The sequence below is a fragment of the Vipera ursinii genome (assembly GCF_947247035.1).
Source record: "Vipera ursinii genome assembly, chromosome: 2".
In the NCBI taxonomy this organism is placed as follows: Eukaryota; Metazoa; Chordata; class Lepidosauria; order Squamata; family Viperidae; genus Vipera; species Vipera ursinii.
This window is the reverse complement of record NC_139513.1, coordinates 89,458,573-89,473,019: the sequence shown is the minus strand read 5'-3', so window position 1 is coordinate 89,473,019 and position 14,447 is coordinate 89,458,573. Positions and strand designations below refer to the sequence as shown.

The 14,447-nt window shown below is 36.9% G+C and overlaps 1 protein-coding gene across 1 annotated transcript in view; it reads right to left on the bottom strand.

Moving 5' to 3' along the window:
* Positions 1-756: 756 nt before the first annotated feature.
* Positions 757-14,447, bottom strand: part of FSTL4 (follistatin like 4) — a gene marked incomplete at both ends in the record, with an annotated part of 506,362 nt that continues 492,671 nt past the window's right edge. Inside the window, 5 exons of the mRNA XM_083353371.1 lie at positions 757-1,459; positions 6,571-6,680; positions 8,222-8,329; positions 9,535-9,684; positions 10,543-10,661. Of these exons, the coding sequence (XP_083209497.1) occupies positions 757-1,459; positions 6,571-6,680; positions 8,222-8,329; positions 9,535-9,684; positions 10,543-10,661 (1,190 nt within the window). The remainder of the gene's footprint in view (positions 1,460-6,570; positions 6,681-8,221; positions 8,330-9,534; positions 9,685-10,542; positions 10,662-14,447) is intronic.

Genomic DNA, 14,447 nt, shown 5'->3' with positions numbered 1-14,447 from the left:
TGTCACTTCTTGAGTGTTTCCTTTAGTGCCAACTGCAGTGTCTTCAGTACAATACTCTTACTATAAGAGAGGGACTGGGAAAAGGTGGCCACCCCTGAAATATTTAGGAGTAGCAGAAGCTGAAACAATACATAATCCAGTTTTTCACCTTACTGTCTCAGTTTGTTTCTGTTTATAGATGAGTGGAAATATTGCCTTTTAAAATATGCAAATCTTTTGCCTTAATCATATCTGCTATAAAGAATGATTCCAGAAATCTTTGACATGAATGGCTCTATAAAGTCTAAATTCCTCCAGCTCTTCCATCCTTGAAAAAAATAAAATATCTAAGTGACAGGGTTGATCTCATGCCACATGGCACAATGTTGTATACAAAATGTTATGTTGGAATAACAGAATGAAAACTGATTATCAAGAGAGAACTGAAAGATTGATCAGCCTTTCAAGTCAAAAGTGAGGCTCTATAAGATGTTACTTATAGCATCTCAGGTGAATCCTACCTTTCCCAGGGTATATTCCATACATTAAGTCATTAAACTGGAATCAACATAAATTCCTAGTATAATCAATTCCAATTAGCAGATCATACCCTATTTGCAACAGGCCAGTCTTCTACTGTGAAATGTATACCAGTTTCCCCCCTCAGTGTAAAAATATACAATGCTACTGCATATTTTTTTTTTGCTGCAGTTAAATGTTCAATCAGTCCTCTTTTTTTCCTGAAAGTTCTGGTTTTTTTTCCCTTTCATATATTTTTCATACATCTCCTACCCAAACTACTGTGTTTCCCTTCTTGATTCCTGAAACTTCACAACGTAATGTATTTTGTCTGCCATTAATTATAAAGAGTGAACTCTTTGCTGGTGTTAGAAGGTATTGACCAAATAATCCACTGTCTTGGATAATTCTGTTGTAGCTGTTCCAGGGCCAGTCTTTAGGTCTGATAGGGTTTTTTAAGTTCTTCAAGAGGTCCATTTTCCCTGTCGACAACTCAATAAAAAGCACATCTGTTTGCAAATGTGAAGAAGCATATATATAATACTGATTGGCTTCAGTGAAAGAGGATTGGAATGTCAGATGAGATATGTGCATAGAGGTTTGTAAATCATAAATCAACTTGATTTCTCCTTGGACTGTTATGGCCTGGACTCTGATCCTCCTGCTCTCTTCATCTGCACTGACCAAATAACGTCCATCTGGAGAGATGTAGGGAGTTCCTGATACATCATCATTGGGACCAATAACACAATCTGTAACACTGTCAATTATAAGTTGTGGAATCCTTGGCATGGATGTGTTTGCTTTGCACTGCACAAAGAAGTAACCTCCCAAGTGGGTGTAGGCCATGGCTTGGGGCAGGCAACTGTAGTTTCCAAAGCTGATTGTCTTGATATGAGCCATGGTTTCCAGATCAATTTTGTGAACTGCAGCCTTTGATTTATTGAAGATGAAACCAAACCTGTAAACAAAAGGCAAAACATAGTATAACAAACTGTGCACTTTAAGAAATGTGGCTCCATTCACGAGTGAGTACGTTTATGGTGCCCAAATGCTCAAAACCAACATTTATTTATAAATTGAAACAAGAGCACAAAATTTTCAGGTGAAATGCCAAACTTCAGTCTCAGCTATGAGATACTATGGCCCACCTTCCAAAAATTCGGAGTGAACATCATAAACAGTGAGTGAAGTGAGCACAGAAAATAGATACCATGAGCAGTAAATTAATTTCAAATATTTAGTCTGACCACTGCCACATCTTTTAGAACTTTTCATCTGTCACATTGAAAATTACAGTTTGATGACAACTCTGAAGGAACTTTTGGCAGCCACCAGTTCTAGAGCCTTACCTTACCCAACCTTGCTTAGATCAAATGTCACTCTATATTTTGATCATGGGAAGGAATGAGGCAAAGAAATTTTGCCTTGTTTAATGCCATATAGAGCTTAATACTGAGCTGCAATAGAATATATTCAGTTGGACACAGATATTCAGGGAAGACATTAAAGGTGAAACAAAGTACCATGGAATAAATGGATTCTGTACATGTAAGAGACCGAAATGGTAAAATGCCAGAGGACATTCTTGGGTAATAGCAAAAGATTGTTACTTCTAGCATTTGCTTTAAGTCTCTTGCTGCAAAAAAAATTAGCATTGTTCTTCTGGTTACTGCTTTTCAGTGTCTTAATGTATGTTTACATTGCATAAAGATTTTTAAATATATCAGACTAATATAAACCTGACCTCAGTAATGCAGAAAAATATTTTTTCAAGGTATGTAACTTTTTTCTCAGTGTTCTCATTGAGTTGCTCTTAGCCATTGGTAGCGTAGACATTGGAAATCAAAGGGTTTACTAAATCTATATCCATTTAGGGTTAAATATCTATATAGAAGAGCTAGCTAAGGACACAAGTGATGGTAGATTTTTTGGGGGAGGGGCAGATGACAACATTTCCTTTTCCCCCTTGAACTCTTCCTTCCTTTGCAGAAAATGCTTATTAAGCAGAATGAGGTGGAAGAGTATTAGAAGTATTAGAAGAGCTAAAGAAACACAGCATCTATCTTAAATTGAAAAAATGGTACCTCCCATTGTGACTTGAACTCAAAGGAATTAATAGAAAATGTTCTACATGGATGGTCCCTCCACCTGGAGACATTAAGATAATAAGATTATGGTATTTGGACTACCAAATCTGGATGACCACAAAGGGCAGATATATAGCAGCATTAATTTGAAATGGGTTTTCATAATTTATGATTTTTTTTCCAGATAAACATGGTCCTAATATTCCAATTCCTTTGATTGAAAACCATATTTCTAGCTGTTCTAGTTCATAGAAACTCATTCTTTCTCCAAATAATAATCATTACTGTAAACCACAAAGAGTTTTGAGATTGTGGTGGATGGTGAATAATTACAGTATGTGTTTGTGTGCACATGTAAACAGAAAAAATAGAGTTGAAAGCTGCACAATTCATTCCTTAAGAAAAAAAGGTTTTATATTCTCTGATCCTGCAAATAACCCTGGGATTTAGTTTGTCTTTCAACTATTATACTTGCATCAATTACAAATTAAAAAAGAAATCTAGTGCAGAAAATGAAAATGGTGTGTGACTGAGGAGTAATATGATTATGCCTGCTGTTCCTTTGTATCAGGATGCATTGAAATGCATTTTGAAGAAAAATACTTTGTTTAAAACACTTCTATACTTACAATAAATGTAAATGCAGTATAAATCACTGGTAACTTTAAGGTGTATAGACTTCAACCTCCTTCCCCATGGCTGGCTGGGGAATTCTGGCAGTCAAAGTTTATATATCTTGAAGCTGCCAAGGTTGAGAAACACTGGTCTAAACAGACATCTGATAGCTCGATTTATATGCTCATGGAGATTTCTTAGGAGACATTCTCAGGGTTACATTGACAGGTGAATGAGGCAGATCAATGATACACCTGCTGTTATTAAATAACCACTCAAGCATTTACTGTACATTCCCTCCATTTCTTTCCTCTTGGTGTCTAATTTTTGTTGTTATTCAAACCCAGCGTTTGAACATTACTAATTATAATTTCTTCAAGGAGGCAACTTCAGAAATCATTAATTTATATTGACATCAGTACTTTTTGTCATACCATGTGAGATAATAAGATATAGCACAGAGATTCTTCCAAGTTCCACCACCTGTCTTAGTTGACTGTCAGTTAAGACAGGTGGTGGAGCTTGGAAGAATTTCTGTGTTATGTACTGGGCTCATTAGTAATACCACGTGGGTTGCTGGAGCAGCTAACGGCTCTCCAGCAACCCAGACTACAAATCTCCAGCGCTATAATTGGCTATCCCTAGGCGGCAATGATTGCTTCAAACCTAGTGGCTGCCGCCTAGGGGCTAGACTATGTATTGCGGTTAGTTGCAGCCATTTGTCAGTACAGATTCTGCATGAAATAAAATATGAGTTTCCCTGTACTCAGTTACCTCGTCTTCATTCCTGCGCCAAAGAACCTGCTATTTAACACTCTGTACTATACCTTATTATCTCACATGTAATGACAGAAGTATTGATGTCAATATAAATTAATGATATCTGAATCTGCCTCCTTGAAGAAATTATAATTAGTAATGTTAAGAACAACAAAAAAAAATTTTTTAGGATCTTGCGTTAAATCATTCTTTGAGCTGACATGCAAATGTGTGTAAACGTTTTGCTTGAAGTGTAAATTGAAAAGTTGAAAATAGGCTTGCAAGATCAGTTGGGATTGGTGCTACTGTAACAGCATCCCTGCTGCATAATAGCTTCCCTGCCTGAGCTGCTGGATGCCCTGTCAGAGTTGGCTGTGGAATTCTCCAGGCTTAGAGTCCTGGAGGACTTCAGTTTGCTCTCCCTGGGGCTGGTCTTGGAAACAGCTCAGGAGTTCAGGGCCACCATGGTAGTGATGGGCCTATTCCAAGCCCATCTGAGTTGAAACATGGCAGACATGTTTTTCTTGTCAGGGCAGTGGCAAGAAGGAAGAGCTACCTTTGTCATGGCCAGATCCCAAGTCTGATCATGATCACCCAGTCTGCCATTACCACCGCAGCCACGCCCACCCAATTGGCCACGCCTACCCAATGGGCCACACCCACCCGATGGGCCATACCCACCTGGCACCCAATGATACATAAGTGGGTTTTGGGTTGCAGTTTGGGCACTCGGTCGCTAAAAGGTTCGCCATCACTGACCTAGGGATTCCATTTCAGGTTATCCCCACTACAGTAATCCTGTGATAAGATTTGGATGGGGGTTATCTAGCCAACATGCATGACTTAAATCTGGGTTTCCCAAGCTTTAATCCAATGATTTAATCACTGCAAAACCCCACTTCTAGTAGATTACACTGGAATTCCATTGGACCTCTACGGATCCATATTATTTTTATTTTTTATTTTAATTCCATTTATATCCCGCCCTTAATTTAATATTTTAGCTCCCATATTGTATTGTCCATGTGTTGTATATATATGTGTTTGTGTGTGTGTGTGTGTGTGTGAGAGAGAGAGAGAGAGTATGCTGATATTTTATTTAATCTGAATTTGTATATCAGTGATTACATGACCTCTGTTGATGCCATACGCTAAATAAAAATAAAACAAACATCTGGAATTGGAATATTAATATATATGTATCTGTATACATGTATGAATGATAATAAATTATTAAATTACCCATTGGCTGTGCTATTGCTATTTAAAGCAAACATATACAATTTCTGAAATTAAAACAAAGCATAGATATTTCTTCTTTAAAACAAATAACAAAAAAAAGTGTTTCACTGTCATGGCAAACTTTTAGCAACTCCCTGGAAATGATTCTGGATATTGTGCAATCAACTGGCTTCATAAATATTGATGATATTGCTTTATGACACTAGAATGGTACATTTGCAATGGCTCTCAGCCAAGAGTAGAAAGATATAGATAAGAATTCCTAGAATCATGTTCTAACATGGTGGGGAGATATTCAAACTTAACTGCATTATTAATTTACTTCCTGAAAACATACTGAATATGCATCAGTGTGCAAAAGCTGAAATCCATTTATTAGATCAGGGCTTTTCAACCTTTTCCCCCATTGTACCACCAGTTGCCTAGCAGGGTGTCAAAAATGTGATGACCAAAAAAAGAGGAAAAACTGATGAAGTATAGGTAGTCCTCGGTTTACAACAGTTCACTTAGTGACTGTCTGAAGTTACAATGGCATTGAAAAAAGTGCCCCCCCAAGCCACAGCCAAGCAAGACTCCTGCCTGCCCACCTGGCGGCGCTCTTCCTCCTGTCCGAGGTTTTCATTGTTGTGAGCATTTCTGTTGAGGATTGGCAGCAGGGGTGGGGTGGGGAATGTTTGGTTTTTATTCCCCCTGTCTGCTGAGTTGTTGCAGCAGGTTTTGGTCACTTCACATGACCCTGGGACACTGTGAATCAGTTGCCAAGCACTTGAATGTAAATCACAAGACCCTGGAGATGCTGCAACATTCCAGCTGATTGCCGCTTCTTCTAAGCTCAGCTGGAGCCTGGCACTGATCCTGGTGCTTCCCCTGAGCCCTGCCAGCCCTGCAGCTCCAGCCATCTCTCACTCAGGCTTGTGCGGTGCTGCCACCAGTTCAGTTCATTCCCCTCCCCCGCAACCACTTTTCTAGGATGGTTGTGTACCACCTGCCAGGTGCCAATGTACCACAGGTGGTACCCATACCACTGGCTGAAAAGCCCTGTATTAGACTGCTGCTATACCAAAACTTTAAAATGTAAATCATTGGTTGAAGTTTTCATTAAATTAAACTAAAATCCAGTGACAATATTGAGAATGGAGGAACTAATGGATAATTTTCTCAGGTAGTTATGACTGCTCCGTTGCTTCTTGGGGTCCATTCTGTCTGTCTGATATCATATTCTGTTTCTACACTCACAAGAGGCCTTACAGAAGATCTTTATGTCTTCTTCTTCTTTTTCATGAGGGTTTTTTTTTTGGCAAGAGTACAAAATCAAACCAGTATTATCTGTGATTCAGAAAATTGTTGGACTGAAGAGAACTCTTACCTGATGTGATTGATAATCAGATTTGTAGGAGGAATAAAATAATCATCCATTCCAGTCAGGTGAGTACAGATGATCTGCTGGTTCTCTCCAGTGCTTGCTTCTGATATTACCTACCATGAATAAACAAACACTGGCCACTGATAGGAGCAAGAAAGGAAGAACTGAAATAGCTAGAAGACCTAAAATGCATATGAGACCAACAAAGTTGGTAGTCATGTGCATAACATTATTCCATAAGCCAAAATGATGGTTACATCAGTTCCTAGAAATAAGTATGTTGATGAAATGGCATCTCTGGGTAGGCTTGTAAGATCAGAGAATAATTTCCATTTACTTTCAAGCTGTTTACATTACTATATAATGCAGTCATGCAGGATTTGAAACTATCCTATATCTAATCCTGCAATAATTTTTCTACACTAGCAGCAATGAACATGGAGATTATATTCATGTTTATTTAATCTAATGTAAATACACAAGAAAAATTCATTGTGTTGAATGTCCATAGCAAAGTTATAGTATCTAGTCATTTATATAAAGGTATATGTATTATAAGGGATGTGGTGGCTCAGTGGGTTAAGACGCTGAGCTTGTTGATCAGAAGGTTGGCAGTTTGGTGGGTCAAATCCTGAGTACCGCATAACAGAGTGAGCGCCTGTTACTTGTCCCAGCTTCTGCCAACCTAGCAGTTCGAAAGCACGTAAAAATACAAGTAGAAAAATAGGGACCACTACGGTGGGAAGGTAACAGTGTTCCGTGCGCCTTTGGCATCTAGTCATGCCGGTCCCATGACCATGGAGACGTCCTTGGACAAGCACTGGCTTTTCGGCTTTGAAATGGAGATGAGCACTGGCCCCTAGAGTCGGAAACGACTAGCACGCATGTGCGGGGGAACCTTTACCTTTACTATATGTATTATAGCTATTAGAAGATGATGTATGGAAATGTGAGAGTGGTTTTTCTACTATTCTATTTTTTCTAAAGCCGAATGTTTAAAAATGAAATTCTGTATTATTTGGAAAACTCTCTTTTTCTCCAGTAAAATCAGTAAAACATTTAGGGTAACTCTAAAAATAATCGCAAATAATTAAAAGTGATGTCTGCTTAAATATAAACTGGTTCTGATGATTAGAAGAATGGGTGGTGGACTTTTATAATCCCATTATGCTTGAAGGATAGCTTTTGATCTAGTGAAGTGTCTGCAAAGAAGAGAAGGAAAGAGTTTGCCAGTTCTTCTTTCCTTCATCTCCTTACCCCCATGTCCAGAATCTATTCTAGAGGATGAGCTCCTCCAAAACTAAGGAGGATGAAGCAAGAGGTGCAGAAGAGGATAAATGAACAAATAGTGTCTTCTCTTGCTCTTTCATTAAGTGTTAATTCTTGGAGATCAAAAACTTCCCAATGATGTTGGAATATCTTCACTCAGTGGCACTGAAATTATCAGTACCTTTCAAACAAGCATGTTTCTGGCTGTCAGTTCTGTTTTTGGACTGCTCAAAAAACAAAACAAAAGATGGAACTACTCTGAACAGAGGAGCAGAGGATGCTGCAAAATTGGTATGCAAATAAATAATTATATTTCTATTTTAAAAATCCAATTTATAGAAAGCTATAAATAAACACTGAGCTATTAAACTCATTGGAAACATACCTGTAGTGTTGGATGGGATTTCTTCATATCCCCCCAGCTAAGTATCCATATTTGGTCATGTGACTTATCATAATGTAACTTCACTGGCAGAGGATCAACATCCAGAGACTTCAAAGAAACAAAAACAACAACAAGAACAAAAAACAACAACAACAAAACCAGTTGTGTTAGTACTTTTTCATGAAAAGGAAATGCATCCTCTGAATCTGGAAACCAATGCAGTTAGCAAACTACTAATGAGAATTGCTGGATATGTTTTCCATTTTCTGTTAAAATTAGACAACACAGTCTGCCATGACTACTGCAAATGCCCTCTAGAAGACCTCGTGGGCTCTTGAGAGCTGCTCCTTATATTAGTAATACTAATGTCATTTATGATATCATTCTAAAGTTGCTCCACCAACATTCTTTTTACATACGCAATTTGCCTCCAGATTCATGCCATTGCATCAACAAAGGACCTACATCTAGTGACTTTCCTCCATAAAGTGTTCATTACATCCAGCTATGAGGAGCTTTGGAATGTCCCCTGCACTGTAAAGTGCTTGCCATTTCCCCAAAACTTCTATTTCTCTCTATTTCTTTCTATAGACAGTCGTGTGAAAAAGAAAGTACATCTTCTTTTAAGTTCTGTGGTTTTACGCATCAGGACACAGTAAAAATCATCTGGTCCTTAGTAGTTTTTAAAAGTAGGTAAATACAACCTCAGATGAACTAGAACACACCACATATTACACCATGTCATGGTGGAAGTCAGTGGAATGGAATGACTACTTGGAAGTCAATGTCACTAATTCCAGTGCATATGAAGTCATCCTTGTAGAAAACCTTAATATTGCTTTCCACTGTACTCGATAGGATCTAGTTTAAGTGAGGATGTGTGAAGATCAGGCTTCACATGCTACATATATTCTTGCAACAGGATAGAACCTTGAGGTACTTATACATTGGATCTGGTTACATAGGTACACACAATGTTATATTGAATATTGTACCTTGGTACAAGAAAATAACCTTAGTCTTAGCAAATCCTGAGAATTGTACATGCATGTGTTTATTGATTTTTTTAAGAACCCATTAGAAGTGTTCATGTAATGATAACACTTTTTCTAGTGGCCATTATATCTTGCTTGTTGCATTTATAATAAGCTGCAAATAGGGGTTTTCCCTCCTCAGCAAACAGACCAAACTGTAGACTGCAAGTCATGGTTAAGGCAGTAACTAGAATCTCCTCAGGGAAGGAGAAAAATTCTTTGCACTGTCAAGGGCTATTTTTCCCATCTTAAAACAACGAGTTGTCACTGGAAGATTACCTGAATGATTTTCTGTGTCTGAATATCAAGGATCATTATTCTATTCCACTTAGGCTGAGTAACATAAATATATTTGTCTCTAACATTGACAGCAGAAGCCCAGAGGCAAGACTGAACAACTTCACCTTCAAGAGTAGGACAGATATCTGCCTGAAATAAAAAAGAAGAATGGAGTTTGAATCTCCGCCAAACATATCTACAAAGAGGGAACCCTCTCACCCCGCCCCCCAAAACCTGAGGACCTTAAGTAAAAAGTATGCACCTGTTTATGCACTTAAGAACAGGAATTTTTTTACTTGTACTAGAAACAGCCTTGTGCTCTTTAGTACACAATATTTTGAATTTTATTTTTTTTATTATTTAGATGTATGGTCCACCTTGCCTCCAAAAGCTCAAAGCATTTTTCTCCAGCATGAACATTAACTTTCAGATTGGATCTGTTGTTCTGTATTCAAACGTGCATCTTCTATAGCCAAATGCAATGCACCATATCAACAAACAAGTGCCAAACTCAACTTTGTACTTTTCTGTTCATACACATTTATGTAACTTGTTCTCTCTTTTCATAATTCAATTAATTAATAATTCAGATTACTCAATTCAGCAAGGCTCAAATTAGGCTCAGGTTTCTCAGTCTGTGGCTTGAAACCCAATAGTTTGGCCCTCCAGAAGGATCCCAACTTAGAGCAAAAGGGGGAAGGTTGTCACAATATTTTTTTTAAAAAAATCCCTTGATGTGGCTTGCACAGGAAAGAAGGGACACTGTTAAAAAAATCATTTTGTGCTTGCTTGCTTTATAAATCCACAAAATGTACGAATCCCTCTAGTATATAGATTAAGATTTAATTATTAAAGAGTATTAATTTCCTCAACACATCATCAAGGAAATTTTGTTTATAGTGGACACATCACTTATGTTAGAAGCCACCATATCTACAGAGTTTAAAAATCCCTGCATTAGATCAACATTATCAATACCCTGGACATTAATCATGACCCCAGACTTACATAACTGGTGAACACTTTCTCATTTGGTTTGATATGTCTCTGGATCTCACAGTCAGTTGGCTGAATTATTGTGATTCCATCTTCGGAAAAGACATAGAACATACTTCCCACACTGAGACCTTGAAGAAAAAAACCAGAACAAAAAGAGCAAGGGGAAAAAAAAGTCATATTTCCTATGTCTAAAAGCAAAATGAAAGCTAAACCAGAAAAAGAAAGTACTAACAAGGAAAGGCTGGAAGGAAAAGGAAAAACACCTAAAAATCAGGATGCTTTTGGTGCATTCACAAAATTAAAGTTCATATCACAAGTACAGCTTCAAGGTGTGGGAAAAGAGGTACAAGTAGACCCAAAAATGTTTTGCCTTGGTGGTAGCAGTCAGACCTTCAAATAAGGAACTGGGGTATTGGGTCTGTTGATTAGACAAGCAGGCTTCCTTCCTTTACGTGAAAAAAGACCGCTAAACATTTTGGTTTTTCAGGAAAATGCCTCAAATGCAGGAATCCTATAATGAATTGCACATAGTTCCACACTGAAGCAACACATATTGTTTATGGCTTTCAGGGAATATTTTGTTTGGTATCCAATAGCCTTTGGGGATCAGTCAGTTCTCATAGCCACCAAAGCAAAGACATTTTTGAAATTTTGCAAACTCTAATTCACAAATATGGAACCTTTTAGCATTGCAGCAGCACTCATCTGTGAAAACTGGGGCATTCCAGAAGGTTTAGAAAAATAATTTGTCAATGAGCTGCTAGTAAAATATTGCATTCTACATTTTTGCTTAATTAGAATGTCCCATGACTTAGGCAGAGGACTTCATTTTCCATTACATGCAGAAGCAGTAATAAATACATTGTGTGCTGTATTGAGCAGCTTTTCCATCATTTTTCAGCAATCCAATCAATACACGTGATCAGAGTACAGATTTATACTGGCTGTTTTGTAATGGCTACTGTCATTCCAAGTGATATTGATAGTGTACTTATCTGCCAAATGTCCATAGTTCTATTGTGGTCAAATTACTATTTTTTTTGGGGGGGGGTTGTATGGAACATACATATATATTAATTTTTAAAAAATCAGCTATTGTAGATGTTAATTCTGTTTCAGCTAGTGATCCCCAAGTCCTGTTCAGACTGGAAATGCTCCGGAGTAGATCACATGCTTCCAGGACTGGAAATTAATCCAGCTAAGGTTAACCACTTTCACTCCCACTTATTTCAAGGAGAGATAATTCAAAATCATGCTACTACTAGAATTGAGAGTGCATTGTCAGAATTGGAGGTTTAATAATTTAAAAAGGCCTTTGATCTGGAAAAGTTCCAGATAATACTTATTTTCTTGGTTAATGGATGTGAACTTGCAAAAAAATTGTACACAGATTATTCAATCTTATATTTCAGCATATGATGTTTAGCCTCCTAGTTATATCACAGAAATACCCCAGTTAAGGCATCAAAATGGATCTAGAAGAATGATGTTTAAATGTGATGCTGGATTGAGGAACCATGCATTTCTGGAAGCATAGCTACCACCTGGCAGCTTGAATTGCTGCGGATCAGTTAAAAGACTCTTTGGCTCAAAGTTTCTTAGATAACAGTTTATTACTGAGAACCTTTTCAGTTCCCATTCAACAGGGATTTAAATATGCATGTTGGAAGGTGGAGTTTGACCTCTGATGAAATGAGTGCACATTTCTGCAGATGAGTAAAATTGGGAAGTTTTTAATCAAATTGTAACAATCATGCAGTAATTTATATGTAATTGTGAATTATGAATTTAGTCCATGCACACTTACTTCCTATTCTGCATGATTTGTTTTGATAAAAACACGTGACCCACATTCTAGATTTTATACATTATAATTACCATATTGCTAATGGTAATATCAAGAATGTATTTAATGTTGTTTATGTATTAGTGATGAAAGCACACATTCATAATACACTTTCTATTAGAATATTGTATATTGTGCTCTGAACGCCATGAGAACCAGTATTTCAATGGTTGCTAAAAATTATGCCTCCTTTTATAAAGTCCAATATTCTGTTTCAATTATTTTGTATTTTGAACAGAGTTTAGCTCTAAATGGGCTTTTAGAACTCTTCATTTCACATAGCATTCTCTTCCAAGGAACATCCCTGCTTCTTTTATTTTCTTTTTTCCATTTGAAGTAGCCTATTGAATTGATTTCAAAGAAAGATAATGTAACTCCATGACTAAATAATTTTTCTCTCATGGATATTAACCTGCAATACAGCAAAGCATTATAAACAAAGAATGGTTCTCACAATCCTTTTGCAGATGAGCAAAATATAATTTTCTCTTATCATGGTATCTGTATCTGGCTGTCTTTTCATTATTTGCAGTCTGATTATCATGTCCTGTTTTTGAAATATCCAGTACAGCAAATTTAAAAATTCAGGAATAACTGACATAGCAACTCAGAAGGCAGTGAAACATTCACTGCCATCATCTATGATGTTATATTTATTTGAAATAAATCCTAAAATTGCCTTTCTGATTTTCTCAGCATTTTATAATAGACATTTTATATGTCTACTTGTCTGCTATTTCTCTACTTAATCATATGTGACTATTTCTACTTTCCTATCATGAGAGATGAATGAGGACATTAAAGAATTGAAGGAAGAAAGGGATTTCTGTAAGTCTGATCTGCTGCTTCTTGAGCTCAAAAACCAAGCTGAAAACTGTAGGAGATCCTGAAATTGCAACATCTGCGTTTTCTTTATTGCAAAATGCACTTCACTGTTATATCACTGTTACTTATGTCTTTAATAAGAGGACTAAACAAGCTAAGAAGCCTTATGATGCTAAGGGCTAAAGATACAGCCTTCTGTCACAGGGTGCCCTCAATATGGATTATTTCAGTAATTCAGCAGGATGTCAAGCTGTTTATAGGTCTGCCAAAGGTCTAGAAAGTTAGCTATGAACACATTTGGTCATAATCAGCATTTGTTAAGTTCAAAAAGTTAAACAACAATTCTCACACTGAATTTTTTGCATGTGCAAATATATAAGAACATTTATACTCAATAAAATTATACTTTGATACGTGGATGAAAATGTATCTTGTATTTTTATATATCTTTATATCTGAAATGTCAGCATCTATGACCCTATTCAATCCTGTCTTGTCTTGTCCTATGCTATGCACTATGCTATGCTATCCTGTCCTAAGCTATGCGCTATGCTATGCCATGCTATGCTATGCTATGCTATGCTATGCTATGCTATGCTATGCTATGCTGTGCTGTGCTATGCTGTGCTGTGCTGTGCTGTGCTGTGCTGTGCTGTGCTGTGCTGTCCTATCCTAGGGAACATTTCATTGTGACCATTTTATTTTGCAAACCCGTATACTTTTTAAGTATAATGGTGTGGAATAAGGCCAGGGATAGATGCCTTCCAATCCTATTGTGAGATTTCATAAGGAGTATTCGAATCTTGAAAATGTTTGATTCTTTAAAGTTTGTATAAGAACTGAATGTGTAAATGCCAAATAAACAGACATGGATAGTAAGCAATGTTCTGTTTTGCTTAAAGAAATAAGTGTGACCATTCCCCCACCCCCCAATATGTACAGGATATTGAGGAAATATGGCACTGAAGAATGTGGCTTAATTAAATAATAAGAATGTGGCTTAATTAAATAATCTGTACAAACACAATTATGAAGTAAGAATGACAGGGACTGGTATATATATATATATATATATATATATATATATATATATATATACACATACATACTGCTCAAAAAATAAAGGGAACACTTAAACAACACAATGTACATATATACATATATACATACATACATATATATGGGGATCTTTGGTCATTCGGGTTTTTTCCCACGTAGAATTGAAGGTGTAAGCATGCTTCTC